At 41.3% G+C, this 18,773-nt stretch overlaps 1 protein-coding gene across 1 annotated transcript in view; it reads left to right on the plus strand.

The window, feature by feature from the left end:
* SPINK5 (serine peptidase inhibitor Kazal type 5) overlaps window positions 1–18,773 on the plus strand; it is a 39,576-nt gene that overhangs the window by 14,930 nt on the left and 5,873 nt on the right. The window contains exons 7-10 of the mRNA XM_089516576.1: window positions 897–1,036; window positions 7,485–7,602; window positions 12,418–12,530; window positions 14,215–14,302. Of these exons, the coding sequence (XP_089372702.1) occupies window positions 897–1,036; window positions 7,485–7,602; window positions 12,418–12,530; window positions 14,215–14,302 (459 nt within the window). The remainder of the gene's footprint in view (window positions 1–896; window positions 1,037–7,484; window positions 7,603–12,417; window positions 12,531–14,214; window positions 14,303–18,773) is intronic.

The following is an 18,773-nucleotide window of genomic DNA, read 5'->3' on the forward strand; positions in this document are numbered from 1 at the left end:
AATTTCCCCCATCCTTGCTTAAGATCAGGCCCTTTTGTTGTCTGCACACTACTGTCATGATTCCTTGTTGCTTACATTTTTATTGTAGCCCTGACATTTTCTAGCATGCTCGACAACAGTTAATATAGAAGATTTTCAGAGTAGTGTTTACCGTAGTGCAAGCGCTGGTAAACTGCCACTAAAACATTTAGGAAGCATGTGCATGTGAAAGCCTGGCACGCTTCCTAAATGTCAGGGAATTGTTGGCTCCCCTCCAGCATCTCTGAATTGTTCAGAGAGAAGCAAGTTCCTCTGAACGCAAAGTTTCCATTCAGAGGAAATTGCCTCTCCCTGAAAGATTCAGGGACACTGGAGGGGAGACGACAATTCCCTGATGTTTAGGAAGCGAACCAGGCTTTCGCTCACATGCACTTCCTAAACATATTAGTTGCATTTTATGAGCACTTAAGCGCTAAATTGAAAATCTCAATACACTCTATATCCACATGTGCTTTCTCTGAATTATTTTAGTGCTGTCTGCCTGATTATTGTTGCTGCGTGATCTGGTACAGTTGAATATATTTTAAGCATGGTTGAAAAAGTGGGTCAGATAACCTTTTATCACTTGGATTAACTGCACGCTTGAAACTCTCTGCTAAAGAATGATAATTAGATTGGCCATAGGAAACACCCAACACATGCTTCTAAGACAGAGACTCTTAGTATTCCTCTGACTAGCATGCCAAGTGAAATGTGACATGATAGTAGGTGATGACATGGTTGACTCTGTTACACTTTGACACAAGGTGTAGGTGTACAGATGTATGTGTGTGTGAAGCATCTTCTAGGGAGGTGCATTCACCAGTTTGTATTTTTAAAAAATCCAAACAAACAAGCCATGTTTCTTTTACTTCTAGAGAGGCAATGACACATGCTACGAATATAGGTCACAGATGGGGCCTGACGGAGAGCTCAGCTGCACCCGTGAGAATGACCCAGTGCGTGATGCTTCTGGACACACACACAGTAACAAGTGCATCATGTGTGCAGAGAAATTGTGAGTGCTAAAACCAATAGATGATGAAGCCATATTCTTGGGAGAACTGAGATCACACTCACATATACACACATGCTTGAGTTTATTGTATTAGCCAAAGGCTATGGCACATACATTAAAAATATATGAAAGCAAGCAAAAATATACAAGAAACAGCAAAATAATATTACAGATGATAACAAATAATGTTACAAATAATTATATAAGAGAATTTCAAAATTACCAACATAAATATCTATAAATAAATTAACAACCTAGGTATAATGAAGATCAGATTTGGAATGTGCTGTGCCTGCTTTACTAAAAACAGGAATAATATATTAAAGTGTTGTCAAAACTGGGTACCATTTGGCTTAACTGTTCAGACCTTGAAATGTCCCTTTCCATTGCTTGCCTTTCTCTCCCAAAAACCCAGGCTAGAGAATCATAATCAGCGAAATGAAGATACCCAGCCACCTGATCACCCTGGTTGAACTTAAATAACTGCATTTATTATAACAATTAAGTAGAGGTCAAAATGTATATGCAGCTAAATAAATGTAAATCAATAGGCAATCAGAAAGAATACAGTCCATCTATATATTTATTAAGATTTAAATAGTTCCATGTAGTTCCATCCACCATCCACCAAATGTGACAGTACACAACCCAGTGGCAGCCAGTGACTTCCATGTTATTAGGGCCCTGTCCACACAGGCCATAAAAAAATCTTCACCCCATTCCCATGGCAAGTAGTCATCATAATGGAGGGCCCAGTCCCAGTTCTGGTTTGAAATGTCCAGATGATGTCTGGCCAGTTAAGCACCAAACCTGAGGTATAACATCCTTAAAAATGTATTTAAAAATAAATGCTCCAGATCCTCCATTGTGATGCCAGACAGCTGTTTACAATGTATCCTGCTGTGTCACCTGGCACCACAGCCACTAGTGAAAGTCATATACTATGAGGTCAGAACAAGGTGCCCAGCCATAAGATCGTTGCTGGGTGCCTTATTCTGACCTCATGGCAAGTGACTTGCACCTGTGGCAGCAGGACCAGGTTGCATAGTAGGATGCACATGCAAACAGCTACCCCATGTTGCAGCAGAGTGCCCAAGATAACAGGGAATATCAGAGAGCTCCAAGACTAGAATAGTCCAGACTGCTTCCAATGTGTTCTGGCCCATGCAATACCACCCTTGGCACTGACATTTAGTCTGAACTAAGTATCTTGGACAGGTCAGAAAGCACTGAATGAATTACTGGGGTAGAGCAGAGGAACTATGGGTAGCACTGTGGCTACTGATACAATTGAACTCAAGCCAAAAGAATGTAAAAGGGATAATCTGAAACTGCACAACACATATTATAGGAACATGGAATGTGAGAAGCATGAGTCAGGGCAAGGAAGACATAGTAAAGCAAGAAATGGAATGTATAAACATTGCAATACTTGAGGTGAGCAAGTTAAAGTGGAAAGGAATGGAATATTTTCAGTCAGATAATTACACAGTGCTCTGCTCAGGAAATGAAAAGCTAAGAAGAAATGGGGTGGCGTCAATAGTGATGAGAAATGCAGCAAAAGCAGTCAGGAGATATCATGCACAGTCTGACTGAGCAATATCAATAAAACTAGAGGGAAATTGAGGGGGGAAATCCATCAATATGATCATAATCCAAGTTTATGCTACAGCTATGATCACACAACAAAACAGAACTTCTTGCAATTAGAATGAAAAAGAAGGAATCAGAGCAGAAACATAGGCGTGGTACAGACCGGCATAAAGCAGTGTACTTGCATTGATACTAGGGTTAGGGAGCGCACCCCATCCGCACGCTCCCTAACCCTAGTACGGGACAGCTCCAGCATCATGGCACCCTCCCTTCTACACGGGGGCCACCATGATGCGAGTGCCGCCACTGAGCGCCCAAATGTAGTGCACAGGAAGTGGCGTCATAATGGCACCACTTCCTGGTTGCAGCGCTGCAAGAAAGGAACTGCTCTAGGCAGCTCCTTTTTGTTGCGGCACCACAAGCTTCATTCCCGCACAGCAACCAGACGGCCGTGGGAATGAAGCCATGGGAGAAAGGGGCCGGGTGGCCCCTTTCTCCCCTGGCTGCACCTGTGAGGGTGTCCTGGGGCATGACACCCCTTTTCGGGACCACCCCAAGGACACCCCTTTTCGGGACCACGGAGAAGAGGCATTTTGCTGCTTCTCCATGGTCCCAAAAAGTGCTGGATTGGGGCCTCTGGGCTGCTGGTGAGGCTGCCCTGGCCCCAATCTGGCAAGAAAAGGGGCAGGTGCAGGCCATTCCTGAAGGGGCGGTCTGTACCATGCCAAAGATAGAAAAAGTTGTCCATGGATCAAGAAATGAAGCAGTGGAGTAACTGACTGAATTTTGCAGGTCCAACAGTTTGTTCATCACAAATATATTCTTTAAGCAACCAAAACGTGACTATATACATGAACCTCACCTGATGCCCGATGTAAACATCAAATAGACTGCATAAATGGAAACAGAAGATGGAGAAGCTCCATTTTCTCTGCAAAACAAGATCAGGAGTAGATTGTGGCACAGACCATGACCAGCTGATATCAGAAATAAGAGTAAAGCTAAAGAACACTAAACTAAACACTAAAATGTTGTGCCAAAATACAACCTGAAGAACATCCCTGTAGAATTTAAAGATAATGTAAAAAAAAAAAAAAAGATTTTCACTTTTAAGCCTAACTGACCATAAGCCAGAAGAACCCTGGACTGAAGCCAGAGGAATGCAAAAAGACACTGCCTGTAGCCAAAAAGAAAGAGAAGCTTCAATGAATGACGGATGAAACTCTTCAAGCAGTTGTGGACAGATGAGAAGCAAAAGTAAAAGATAACAGAAATAGAGTCAGAACCCTAAATGCAACTTCAGCGACTTGTTCAGCGAACTACTATAATAATCAAAACAGAGAAATAGACAAGGAAAAAAAGGAAAAACAAGATACCTTTCCACAACACTAGGGAATTGAAAGGTAAATTTAAACCAAGAGTGAGAGCTGTTAAACAACCATCTGTAGAACACATAACATGACTAAGTAGAAATAAAAAGTTGATGAAAAAACACATTGAATAACTGTGGCGGGGTACAGACCGCCCAGAAGAGGTGCCTCCTCGGTGCCACTCTCTGCTGCACAGCTGCGCCACAGCATACAGATTGCTGTGCCACAAAGCGCCAGAGTACATCGCAGCTGCGCAGCTCCGTATGGAATCTGTGCAGCTGTGACGTGACGGTTACGCGTGCCATGTGTAAGGTGCTGCGTAACAGTGGCACATGCGCGACATACTAGGAGAGGGCCTATATAAAATATAAAAAAGGATGACAGGTTCATTCAAGGAAAAAACACTTGAAGACGAACCTACAATTTTAGAAAGTGAAATGGAAGCTACACTCAGAGCACTAGCAAGAAAGAAATCATCTGGACCAGTAGGCATACCAGTAGAGCAGCTTCAAGGTAAAGAGGTGAAATCTACTCTAGTTCTAACTAAAATCTGTCAACAAATATGGAAACAAAACAATGACCCATAGGTTGAAAATGCTCAATATACATTCCAGTTCCCAAGAAAGGGGACAATAGGGATTGCAGTAACTATGGGACCATTGCATCAATCTCTCATGCAAACAAAGTGATGCTCAAAGCTCTGCAACAAAGACTGTTACCATTTAAGGCACAAGAAGTGCAAGAAATCAAGCTGGTTCCAGAAAGAAAAAGACATTATGGAGTATACTGCAAACATATTTAGAGAATGGCATGCACCAAAACTTTTCAAAAGATAGTCAGCTTTTGCTTTATAAATTATAGCACAGTCTTAGATTGTATAGATCACAAAAAAATTATGGATCACTCCTAAAGAAATGGGTGTGCCACAATATTAGATTATCTTGATGTACAACAGCCTCTGCCCAATACAAGAGGCCACCGCTAGGACAAAATTAAAAGAACAGAGCGGTTTCTAATTGGCAAGAGGGCCAGACAAGTCTCCATTTTATCAAACTATCTGTTTAATTTGTATGGTGAACATATTGTGCAAAACCTGGGTAAGACTCTGAGGATCAAGGTGTGAAAATTGGAGGGTGGATCATCAACACTTTAATATATTCAGAAGACACCGTACTACTAGTAGAAAATAGCAAAAACTTTGAACGATTATTGAAAGATCAAGGAAGAAAGTGCAAAGACAGGTTTACATTGAATGTTAAGAAAACAAAAATAATGAACACAGATGATTTACATAAATTTAAGGTAGATAATGGAGAGACTGAAATATTCAAGCTTTTCCATACCTTGGCTCAGTCATTAATCAAAATGGAGGCTACAGTCAAGAAATCAGAAGATGACTTGGACTTGGAAGGGCAGCTGTGAAGGAACCAGACAAGATCGTGAAGTATAAAGATATACCACTGAATACTAATGTTAGGATTGTCCATGCCATTGTATTTCCAGTTTCTATGTATGGTTGTGAAAACTGGCCAGCGAAGAAAGCTAAGTGGAAGAAAATCAACTCATTTGAAATATGGTGCTGAAGAAGAGTTCTGCAGATACTGTGGACTTCTAAAAAGACAAATAAATGGGTCTTAGAGCAAATCAATTCTAGCCCCCCCCCCCCCCAGGAGCCAAGATGACTAAACTTAGACTATTATACTTTAGAAATATCACAAGAAGATGTGCCTCACAAGAAAAGACAATAATGCTTGATAAAGTAGAAGGCAGCAGGAAAATAGGAAGATCACATTCCAAATGGATAGATTCAATCCAGGAAGCCACGCCCCTGAATCTGCAAGACCTGGAGAGGGTGACTTAGAGGTCTTTCATCCCATGGGGTCACATTAAATTGAAATCAACTTGATGGCAGTTAACAACAGCAACCTTGAAAGGATCCTTTAAACTTCAAACTAAAACCCAGAACAGATTCATGTTCCCCCTGGCATGGAAGCCGCCAGCACCACTGGTAGAGATAGTGCATGAAACCCTGCTCATTAGAGTAGAATTTGAGGGGAATATGTAAATCCTAATGCAGGGGAGAATCAGGACTGCAAGGGCTACTAATAAGAATCAGGCAGAAGATTATTTTTTATCTGCCTGATGGATAGATTCAAAAGGCTGAGAAGGAGACCAAGAGACAGCTTGGTAAGAGCAGCACATGGAAATAACAGCAATGTCATGAGAAACTATGCAGGGAGACCTGGGGGGAAAAGGAGATTGAGAGAGAGAGGTGTCTTTAGCATGCATGGAGGGTGTAGAATCTCAGTTTTAGTGCCTAACCAGAATATGAGCTATCTGCTTTGTGACAGTTATTTTTATGTTGATTTGTATATCCAATTATATATATTTTCTTCATGTTTTCATTGTTTAGTTAGAACTGTTTTTCCTCATCTAATTTTCTATTATTAACTTTTCTGTCTTATATCTAATCTGGAGAAGGAAGCCCACCTAGTTTAATTCATCAATAAGATACTAATTTCTTTTAAAAGGATTTCACAACAAAATGCATCTTGATATCTTGATGGAGTCAATTTTCAGTCTTAGATTTATGGCTACTGCTCTCAGAGCCACCTATATTATATGTTGTGAGCCTGTCTTTAGTTGTTTCAGTCAGTGCCATAACACTACATTTGGTAGTTTTTTGTGGGTTTTTTGGGCTATGTGGCAAAAAGCTATGGATGCCAGCCATGAAAGCCTTCGACTTCACACTACATTTGGTGTTTTTACTTGTGAAAGTATTGAAGCTAGGTGTTCTGTTTTATACAGGATGTTCTAGGCCTTTCTTTGGGTGATATGTAATGATCCAAATCTCATATTTGAGGGTGGGTGCCAGCTGAGTATTTGCTATGCAGCAAAAACGCCTATGACACACCAAATGCCAGGGCTCTATCTACACGTCATGTCATGCCATGCTTTCTCCTTTCTTCTCTGGCTGCTCAGCCAAATGATGTTTTCCTCTCATGATGGAAAGCCTATCATTATGAGATTTTCAGGGGTTTTCAGATTCCTGCAAGTGAGCCTGGAGAATTTTGAGAGGAGGGTCTCTTGAGATATTTGAGTTGAACTTATATAGGCCTGTTTCATGTTACCCAGCCAGTCTTGGGCTGGCATCCAACTGTATTCCATATTACTGTTTTGAAAACCCAACAAACCTATGTAACAGTATTCAAAGACATAGTTGTGTTGTTTGGCCTGTTTATAAATGTCAAATTAAATTAATGAGACAATTTTTCATTACTAGTTGCTACTCACTTCTTAACTTGTACATGGGTTTGGTTTTGGCTCTATTTTTGTTTTTGTTCTTGTTTTTATATTGCTTTGTGCCCCACACATCCCATTTCCTATTCTTCCCATCAGTGTTCAAGTTCTAACTACTATTAAAAGAAAGGAATTCATGTTTCCAATTTCTCTTCCTCATGTTTTCCACACTCCATTCCTTCCAGCAAAAAAGAAATAAGAGAAGGCAAGTTTGGTGGTGGTGGTGGAAGAGGAAGACCAAGCCCATATGCAAATGCAGACAGAATGGCTCATGGGACTTTAAGTCGAGGGAATGTAAATGAGGTAAGAATGAAGGTTGTAAAGGTTGCTACCTGCACATTAGCTTTTTAACCAGAAATTTGTTCTTCTCTCTCATATTGCATCAAGTGCTGTGCCATCTTTGTATCACCATGGTATAAGATGTTCCAGTTCTGTGTCATGACATTTGCAGCCCAGCAAGCATGTTCAGGTTAAAAAGAGATCATATTCCCATCTAAAATAAGAAAATGACTTTTTCCAAGCTAGAATATTAGTCAAGTAAGTGAGGAGAGGATGCGGATAATACTGCAAGAGCAATATGCAAATAATTTCTGAACATCATGCACTGTTTCTTTTATTGTGGGAAAGTTCCTCATTAAGGCTGGACAGAGAATCAGAATTAAGAGGGAAAATAGTTAAAGGCACATCCTGATCATGTGGCTTACCTGGGGAGATGCTTCCCACATGGAAGAAGAATACCATGAGACACTGAAGAAGAATGAAGGAATCAAGTTCAGCTCATACTTGAAGATATCACCATCCAGTATTGTATGATTCTGGCAAGATGGGCTGACAATTTGACCACTGATACTTTATGATGGATCAAGTTCTCCAAAGCAAATATTTCCTATGGTGGATACTGATCTGTGAAACTTTGCTCTTTTGGAAGTTTAGTAGGGTTTGAGTGTCTTTTCATTTCAGAGCGATGAAAAGCTTGCCTTGTTGAGGACAGTTAGCTTATCACTGCCAACAAAGCTAAACAATTGGTGTGGCATCTTAAGATTCATAATGGAATAAGCTTCTATGTATGAGCATGAAATGTGGGAAATATTTGTGCATTTTCTTGTCCTTTAAAAATAAGAAGACATCAGCCTCTATGAGATTATTTGCTACTGCATGGGCTCATTCCTACTACGATTAAAAGCGAATTGCTTATCAGGTTATATGTGCCTCGTTCCCACTTGAAACCGGTTTCGATCCTATTGAGATCAACTTCAATCATGATGAAGTGAGGTAAATGCAAAAAAATCACTGTTTCCTGACACTAGTTCTTTGCTGATTCTTTTGAAAAGAATCGATTCTGAAACATGTTCAACAAGTGGGAACAAGGGATCTAAATTGCATAATTCTGGAGTGGAGGGACTATAGCAGAGGGGGTTGGCAGAGGGGTGTTTACTTTCAAGAAGAGCCCAGGCTCCTGAGGTGAAAAAGAGGGAGCGATTCTTTCCTCCTCCTCCTCCTCGGCATCCCAGCCCTTACTTTCGAGTAGCACCCAGGCTGCTGGGTTGAAAAAGAGGGAGTGATCCTTCCAAGGCAGTGTTGTGCAGTGGTTTGAATGTTGGACTGGGACTCTCGAGACTAGTGTTTGAATCCCAGATCAGCCATATAAACTAGTGGGTGAATTTGGGCTAGTCACACTCTCTCAGCATCAGACGAAGGTGATGGGAGAGTCCTCCATGACACACATGGACACATGCAACCCAGAGGAGAGTCCTCCATGACACCCATGGACACATGCATCCCAGAGAAGAGTCCTCCATGACACCCATGGACACATGCAGCCCAAAGGAGAGTCCTCCATGACACCCATAGACCCATGCACCCTAGGGGAGAATTCTGGGCACAGCACCCATGACTCCCTCCCGTGCTTTTTTGAATGTGTTGCCGGTTGTATCACCAATGACACATAGATGATTGACAGGAATTGTGAAGTAGCACAAACTAGTGGGAATGACAATCGTGCCAAAAAAGAAGCAAATAGAGAAAATACCTGCTTCCATAGTAGGAATGACGGATCAACTGGAATCACTTCACCAACCCAGAATGAAAGCGAATCTCAAACCAGTTTAAATGTGGGAATGAGCCTCATGAAAGCAAAAAGACCATGATCTTATTTTTCTCACAGAAAGAAAGTTTTTGAGTAAAAGCAGTTTGTTAAATTTTTGCAAAGAAGTCCAGAAATGTGAAAAATGATCAGATAATGCACAAAAACTCACACAGTCTCACCCAGCTGCCATGGCAAAGTAGATAACTTAGTTCTACTGATGAATTTTGTAAAGTTCGATGAATACTGTAAATAAAATTGTCCAAAATTGGAAGCATCAAATTTGTAAAAAATTTTGAACTCAGAAACATCATACATAGGAGTCTCCCACAGAAACCTCCTTAAAGTTTGGCAGCTTTCAAGATAATCATAAAGTGTTCCAGTGTGCTGTGCCTTCACAGATTAAATTACGTAACATTGATGCTGTGCTTTGTCTTATTCTAATGGCTCACATAGACTCCTGGCATCTTTTCTCACTACATAATTATAGCAGCATGATTCCAAATTAACTGCCATGGCACCATTCAGTAGAATGCTAGGGCAGTTTAGGGAAACGATACTGAGAATTTTCAACCTGAGAGATCTGGTGCCTCCCCAAACTACAAACCCCAAGATTCCACAGATTTAGCCATGGCAGTTAAAGTGGATTGCAGCACTATAATTGTTGTGCTAGCTGTACAATAGATGTGCCAGTTCCTCTGCTTTAAATGATGTACCATTCTGTTGGTACACCCAAACTATGGGATATTCAATCATTTCTATGCCACCATGACCCCATTTCAGACCCCTGTATGATATTCAGCTCTGTCTGTCCATTTCTAGCTCTTTCTGTGTCTCTATTTCTTTTTCAGATGATTCTGTGCTCCACAGTAAACTTGTAGAGTGAGGCAGCAAAATTTTATTGACATGTTAAGGCAAGCCAAATTTCCCTATCACTATGGAATGCTGGCCTCCTACTCATATCATTTGGCAATTTTCACAGTATTCTTTGTGAGCATCTATTGTTTATATCTATCTCTTCACTAGAGTGATTATATCAGGCTAGAAGGTGCTGACCAGGTCCAGTCTTCATAAGTTTTATTTTCTTTCCATAAAGCCCTCTCCTAAGTGTAGTGTGATTGCTCCAGATATTTTGAGGATTTCATAATTATTGCAGTGGTGACCTGATCTGCATGTGCCACCTAGACTTAGGGCAGATAGGTAGGATAACTGCACTATGACCTTCACTTTCTGCTTTTGGAAGGTTAACTATATGCCATCTGTCATTGTTTTATTTGATTCTGGAGCATTGTCTACTTCTGCCACTGATAGTGCTTTTAGGGTAGGAGTGACCTTCCAGATATTGAAAGAGTTGAACTGCAATGCCCTAGCCAGCTTAGCCAAAAATGTGTGACAATGGCATTGTAGTCCAGCAGTTTCTGAAATGTCATATATTCCCCAGCCATATTTAAGAATATTGTAAGATAGTTGTGGAAAGAATAATTAAAAATGCTTGTAAAATAGTAAACATGTTCCTCAAATGGTAGGAACTCATGATAAGAAGAAACCTGGAAGGGAATCTTTGCAGACTTACTCTGTGCAAAATTAACACATGTGTAGAAAACATTGTTTTCTGTGCAGAAAACATTATTATTATTATTATTATTATTATTATTATTATTATTATTTTCTGACCAGAAAATGTTGTTTCATGCACAAGGAAAATGCTGTAGTTGGGGACCAGTCCTGCTCAAAATTTACATGTAGTTGTCTTGCACAAAAAATAGCATTTAACAAGTCCCAGATTGTGAATAGTCTTTGAAAACTACACAAATACTTTTTGGTAGTGAAAACAAAATTACTAAAATTGCTCATTGCTTCATTCAAGAAAAAAATAGTAACAGTAGCAATAGTAGTAGTAATATTATTTCTTACCTATCTTTCCCTGTGGATCAAGGCAAGGAAAACCATATTAAAAATTCAACAAAATTAGTAAAGAATAGCATTTCTGTTGTCAGAAATACTGGATCTACCTTGGTAAGAATTTGTGGAAGGAGAAGAGAGCATTACCTATTTAAAAAACCCACAGCATAAATACGTTCCCCTCCCCCCGGTCCTTTGATAGGAATATCCCATTAGGTAGGTGATAGTAAAGATCCTTTATCATAGAGATGATTTACCAATGCAATAATGCTTTCTTTTCATTAGGCTTTACCATGAGTGTGCAACATGAAAAAAAAACTGCATATGGGTTTACTGGCTAGATAGCTGCATGATCCTCTCTTCATACACCTAACTGCCCTGAAAACTATGATTCTAAATCATAGAATCATAGAGTTGGAAGAGACCACAAGGGCCATCCAGTCCAATCCCCTGCCATGCAGGAACTCACAGTCAGAGCACCCCTGACAGATGGCTATCCAGTCTCAATTTAAAAATCTCCAAAGGAGACTCCACACACTCTGAGGGAGTGTGCTCTACTGTTAAACAGCTCTTACCACCAGGAACGTCTTCCTAATGTTCAAATGGAATCTCTTTTCCTGTAGTTTGCATCAATTGCTTCATGACCTAGTCTCGGCAGCAACAGAAAACAAAGCTTGCTCCATCCTCAACATGACATCCCTTTGAATATTTAAACAGGGCTATCATATCACCTCTTAACCTTCTCTTCTTCAGGCTAAACATACCCAGCTCCCTAAGTAGCTCCTCATAGGACATGGTTTCCAGAGCTTTCACCATTTTGGTCACCCTCTCCTGGACACACTCCAAGGACACATTCTAAGAGAATGATAGCATAATGCATGACTCACAAAGCTTCAAAAGTCAAATGGTGGGTATTTTGGACATTTAGATAAAGGTCCTAAAGACCTACTGAAAAGGTTGGAAGATGCCAGGTGATTCTGATATGGTTCTCCTATACTATAGCCTCCCATACTACCAGACGAGATGAGAAAAACACTTTCAGAGCTGATTTTATCCACCCTGTCTCCTGGTTTCCATATGCTGATACTGAAAAAGGTAATTCTGTATCAAACTTGTTTCTTCTCATTTGATAGAATGACTGCAGTCACTATGGTGGATCACTGCAAAGAGATGATCCAAACAACCCTTGTGCACTGGATGATCGAATTGCACAGGGTGATTACAGATCACACACCAACTGTGGTGGGTGAGTATGTGAGTATGTATTATGTGCAAAAATCTGTGTGATTGCAGTTATGATACAAAAAAAGGGAATCTCTCAGTTATGCATTAAAATGTAATAATATGGATGCAAATGTCTGATTTAATATTCTCTAACTCTAGCCTATAGCCTATTGGTTTCTCTTACAGGAATTTAGTCAATTTCCCATACACAAATTTAGCCAATGCACAAGATGCCTATTAGTTTCATCTATGTAAAGTTAGCCATTAGTGAGCTATGTATGCCTATACATTACAACAGCCTAACAATCCAGAAAACTGGAGTGTAATGTTATCACTATGCTAGTGATCCACAGTTAATGCTTGTTGTAGAGTTTATTCCCACTAGTGTTTTAAACTAGTGATTTTAGGTAATGGTTTCAAACTAGTGTTTGAAGACAATGATTTGGTAATTTAGGCTCGTATTCAAATCCATAGAAGACAGAAACACTGAACATTGGCAGTCAATGATCCCAGAGGTTAATAATTACTATCTAATGATGTATATGTTTCTCTTTGGGTGAAGTCCATGAAAATGGTCTAAGTTTCAATCTGAGCATAATATTCTATCCACAGGGAACCCAGTGAAGAGGAATAAATTCTGTCAGACCAAAGCTTTTCCTAAACAAATGTGATTTGGTGACAATGATTATTTCTCCATTTATAATTTCCAATCTGAGCTCAGTTATTGTAAAGTATTTTATGTGGAACTCTCTAGGACTGCTGGCACAGTGCAGAAATAAAGCAGCTTGACACTTTAATTTCCATGCCTCAGTGCTATGGAATTCTGAGATTTGTAGTTTGGAGGAGGTACCAGAGCTCTCTGAGAGGGAAAGCTAAATAGCTCACAACACTACAAATCCAAGAATTTTAAAGCACTGAGTCATGACAATTAACGTAGTGTCAAACTGCTTTATTTCTACAGTGTAGATACACCCCTTGAAGGGCAGTGAATAGCTCCAGCTGTTACCAAAAGCCATGGTTCCTTTTCTTATGCAGATTGGTCACATGTATCACATGACACACATGACTCAAAATTCAAGGTGTCTGCTTTGACCTATAAATTCCTACCAAGGCCTGTTTTAGGTACCACAAGAGAAACTTGTCCTACCAAGACATGGGATCTCCTCTCTATATGAATGTCCCCACTGACTTTAAGGTTTCCTTCTTCTCCTTGATGTCTGAAATCATTTATGGTCCCTGCTCTAAGACCCAGATATATACCTGGGGCAAGGAAGGGGAAAGAAGACAGATCAAGACATAGGACAACTTTCCCCAGATCTCTGCTAGGAAAGTAATGCTCTGTTGGGAATTCTGTGGTTGGCAGAAGAAGCTTCTGAGCTTTGCAGCTACATAAAAAGTTTTTGCAAGCACTTTCTTCGTGTATTTTGAATCTGGGTTTCCTTAGTCATGTTCCAGAAGTATAACTACATGATATCACTTTAAAGTAACATCCTTTCATTTAAAAGAACTGTGTGGATCCTGGAATAATGCCTGAGAGGTTGGCAGGAATAAATTTCTGCTGGACAGGTAGTGTTCACACCTCTAAAATGGTGCCAGAATCTTTCACCAGGGAGGGCATTGTATGGACAAGACAGAAGTGGAAGTTGTGCTGGCTACTCTGGTATAGATGGTTTCATTTTGATTCATAAGTACCTTTTTTCTTCTAGGATAGGAGAAACGACTTATTACAATGACAATTGTCGAAGAGGAACTTTCAACAACAGGCAGAAAAGAGAGGCACCCAGTGATCACAAGGTGAAATTCATTCTTAATACAAGGAAGCAAATATTTGTCACATGACACTAGTGGGTAAACTACCTGAATCCTATTGTAACTGTCAACTAGAGTAGATCCTATTGAATCAACAAGGAGTTAGCTAACATTAAGTTAAGCTCCTTTGAGTCAATGGGTCTACTTTCATTGGAGCTCAGAACAGGATTCCAATCATGGATGCCACACTATGCACTCAGTAGGGACACAAGAATATGATATTTCATGTTTGTAGGCTTGCTAAATAAAAAGCTGGTGTATGTGTCCAAGTACAAGCTATTTTGAAAGAAATGGAGCTGAATTCAGTGCACCATCTTCTCTTGGTTGAAAGTTTGCCATAATATTCCATTGCTGGTACACATCTTTGTGTTTATACTTTGTTGTTGTTAACTGCCCTCAAATTGACCCTGACTCATGGCAACCCTGTGGATGAGACATATCCAAGACCCCCTGTCCTCCACTGTTCTGATTAGATCCTGTAGATTCAAACCTGTGACCTCCCTGATTAAGTCTATCCATCTGGCATGTAGTCTCCCTCTCTTTCTATTGATTTCTACCTTTCCTAGAATTAATTGGGTAAAGCACTCAGCTGGTAAAGAGTGGACAAAAGCTGCTGTGGCTGTGATTGAGCTGGACCCACAGTGACCGCATGGCCTGCTCCTGAAGCAGGTCCCAAGTCACTGGTCAGGACTTCTTTTTGCAGAGGCATTGGACTGCTTCTGGTGCCACCAAAGCAGCTTTCAGCCGCTTTGTGGGCATGCATCATTTGAATGCCATACCCACAAAATGGCCAGAAGCTGCCTTATTTGGCTTGTGTGTTCTGAGCCATAGTCTTTTCTAATGATTCATGCCTTCTTATGATGTGGCCAAAGTATGACAGCCTCAACTTAATCATCTTGGCTTCCAGGGAGATATCAGGCTTGATCTTTTCAAGGACCCATTTGTTTGGCTTCTTGCCTGTCCACAGTATTCTCAGCACTCTTCTCCAGCACTACATCTCAAATGTATACTTACCACTTTCTTCACTCTTTAGCTCTTTTAGGATGTTTCTGCTTAGAGGAATTTTTAATTAGCTCAAATTGCTGAGAGGTACATCCCATGAACTTCTTGAGACCTATTCCCAAATCTGTCTATGGAAGGACCAACAAATCCCTTAAGAAATAGGCCAGAGACAGGCTTCTTCAATTAAGGTCTAGTTTTTATTAAAAGGGGGGGGGAAAAACACAGCAACACACATTCAAGACTCAATGGAAATAAAGGAGGAAAAAATGGAAAAGATTTGAGGCTTCACTAGGGTGATACTTACTCCAGTAGTCTTCTCCGGGAATCCAATGCAGATGAAGAGGGCGGGTTGAGGAGGGGAATAAGACATGGTCAACAGAATGGGTGGAAAGGGGTAGGCCGAGCTAGAGCTAAAATCAGAGTTCAGTGTGCCATGAAGCCAGACTGTATTCTGAAAGCAGCACACTTGAGGGGGCAAATCCAAGGGTTCTTATAGACAAAATCTAGCCTCTGGCGATATGCTTAATGGTTTGGCCAGAGCCTAGACAAAGGTTTTTGATAGCCCTGGCATTGTTAAGCCAAGGTGTAGGATGGCATTGCCATTTCAATTGGGTCTGAAACAATCGGGGGAAATGTCCAGGCAGATGGGTGAGTCATTGCTTTGATCACTGGCCCTATCAAAGGTGTGACTATAAACAAGTAGGTGGTATTGTCTCAAGCTTGGAGGTGATGGCTCTCCCATTAGCAACTCTCAAACCTTCCTGTGAGAAATTTCCAAAGTGTTGTTTTCCATGGGTTCTGTGAGGATGATGTCATGGATTTCAGGCTGCCTACTTGGTCTCCTCGCTTACCAATGATGGCGGACTCACCTGAGAGATTAGCTTGAGGTCATGTAGGAACTCCACACACACTCCAAAATTTATAAAAATCCAGTTTTGCTAACAGCTCTCACATCCGTGATGGTGATGGAGAATACAATGACATGGACATTTCTAACTTTACCCTAAGCTGTGTTATATTTTATTTCTTTAATTCATTTTTTACTCTGCTTTTTTAATGTTTCCATTTATACAGTGACTATGAATTTAAGGTTAACATATTTAGAAATGAGAAATCCAATACAGAGCAAAGTGCTTGTATCTTTAACTGTGTGCAGAAAGGATACCTTCAAAAGGTATTATGTGATGACCTCACAAGTTTGATTTCATCCTGTTATACCATAACACACCCCACACATCCATGCACTCCATCCTTTGTTCAGACTGGCAATTCCAGTATTTTGGGATTAAACTGTAAGATTCTGATGTACCTTTGGAGGTGAAGTCAAAGACTTCCATGGCCAGCATCCATAGTTTCTTGTGGGTTTTTGGGGCTATGTGGCCATGTTCTAGAAGAGTTTATTCCTGATGTTTCACCAGCATCTGTAGCTGGCATCTTCAGAGAAGCCTACCTTTGGAGGCTTTGTGGAGAGAGAAATGCTTGTCAAAATATTTTTCTGTTCTGATGCTGTACTAGGCAAATGACTGTATGATTTTGCCTGAATGCTTTGTTTGGAAACAACAGGAGAATAATTCCTTTTCTGCTGTTGGTCATTCACAATTACTCATGCCCCTTTAGTCAGCCACCAGTGGAAAGCAAGAATGTTAATTGCCAATTGTTGGAATTAAATACTGCCCTCTTGTGACTGGAATTGAAACATAGTAGTAGTAGATTTCTTGTTGTAAGGAAGAGCCAGTTTATAAAATGGTGTCTCTGGCTGGATAAAAGAATGCAGACTTGTTGTGATGTAACAAGTCTGCATTCTTTTAGCATCTCTGTGTGAGCCATTTTTACAGTATGTTTGCATATGTACCATGCCAGGTGAAGTGGTAAGGTTGCCATGTCCCGCCCCCCGGCGGGACAATAACGCTTTTGAACCGGGTGGGGGCGCCCCGTCCCAGTTCATCCCTGGACCCGGGTTTGCCCCGGGTCTGCTGCAGTGGCTGGCACCTATGGCGGTGGCTGCACTGGCTGTGGTGCACAGCCACTCCAGCGGGCCTTGGGCTGCATCATGCACTGCTGCAGCCGCCACTAACACTGCCGGCATCTTCGTAGCCCTGCGTGCTCTTGCAGGGCTGCGTGCAGGGCTAAGTAGGAGGAGTTTCTCCTCCTGGGGCTGGCTGGCTGATCAGTGGCTGCTGGCAGGAGGCGGAGCTGTTTGAGCTCGAGTCTGCCCCCATTGGCCAGCCAGTCTGCATGTGGGCCGGGCCAGGTCCAGTGAGGAGGAGGAGGAGGAGGAGGAGGAGGAGGAGGAGGAGGAGGGAGGAAGGAGGAAGGAGGAGAAGGAGGAAGGAGGAAGGAGGAGGAGGAGGGAGGGAGGGAGGAGGAGGAGCAAGAAGGAGGAGGAGGGAGGAAGGAGGAGGAGGAGCAAGGAGGAGGAAGGAGGGAGGAAGGAGGAGGAGGGAGGAGGAGGAGGAGGGAGGGAGGGAGGAGGAGGGAGGAAGAGGAAGAGGAAGAAGAGGAGGAAGAGGAGGAGGAATTCCATTCCATTTGTACAGGTCTGCTTTGTTTTAACAATGATAGTAGTGGTGGTAGTGATGATGATGATGGTGACATTGATATCAGCCAGCTTCTGAGGCACAGCCAATGTAAGTTGCTCTGGTTTTTACAAACTTACGCGCAGTAAAGAAAAACCAAAGTCCCTTGACCAAGTACACACTTCTGAGAAGTACAGTTGAATCCAAGGGCAAATCCACTTCTTGTTAAACCACCTTGACATGTTCAATATGCATAGCCATGTGAACCCATGTTCAGTGTGAAACCCAAAGAGTTTGGTTATGCAATAAGCCTCTGAAATATGCAAGAGGCAATGTTAAGTAAAGCCATGTTAAATGCCCAAATGTGCTGTTGTGTGTGTTTTGGAATGGGGGGGAGGGGGCGTAGGCCAGAAAGGGAAGTACATTTCTGCCATCTGCCTAGGAACAATGTCAAAATGTCCTCCATTTTGATCATGCCTAAGAAACATGCATTTATATTAACATTTTTTAAAAATCATCAAATTTTTTCATGTGTCTCCATTTAAAAAAATGTGTCCTACATTTGAAAATGTCATCCTACATTTGTCCCGGTTTTGAGGTCCTGACTTATGGCAACCCTATGAAGTGGTCATCTCACACAGTGGTATTTTTAATTGTCTGGACATGCAGCAAGGGTGGGCAACATGTGGCCCTCCAGAAGTTGCTCTGCAGCACCCATTATCATAAACAGTGCTGTCAGTAATAAGGATTATGGGGGTTGTAGTCCAACAACATCTCGGCAGCCACCTTTTTCTCATTCCTGAATGGTGATCCCTTCTAACCAGCTTGATCCCTCATTTCAGGAAGGTGTGGATTCTTTTTTGAAGGAATAGTGGGTAAACTGATTCACTTGCCTTGCACCAAGGATTATTCTAGAGTGGTTTTTGGTGCTTCCAGGT

The sequence above is a fragment of the Sceloporus occidentalis genome, unplaced genomic scaffold, assembly GCF_023333645.1.
Source record: "Sceloporus occidentalis isolate IW3139 unplaced genomic scaffold, rSceOcc1.0.p SCAF_1, whole genome shotgun sequence".
Taxonomy (NCBI): Eukaryota; Metazoa; Chordata; class Lepidosauria; order Squamata; family Phrynosomatidae; genus Sceloporus; species Sceloporus occidentalis.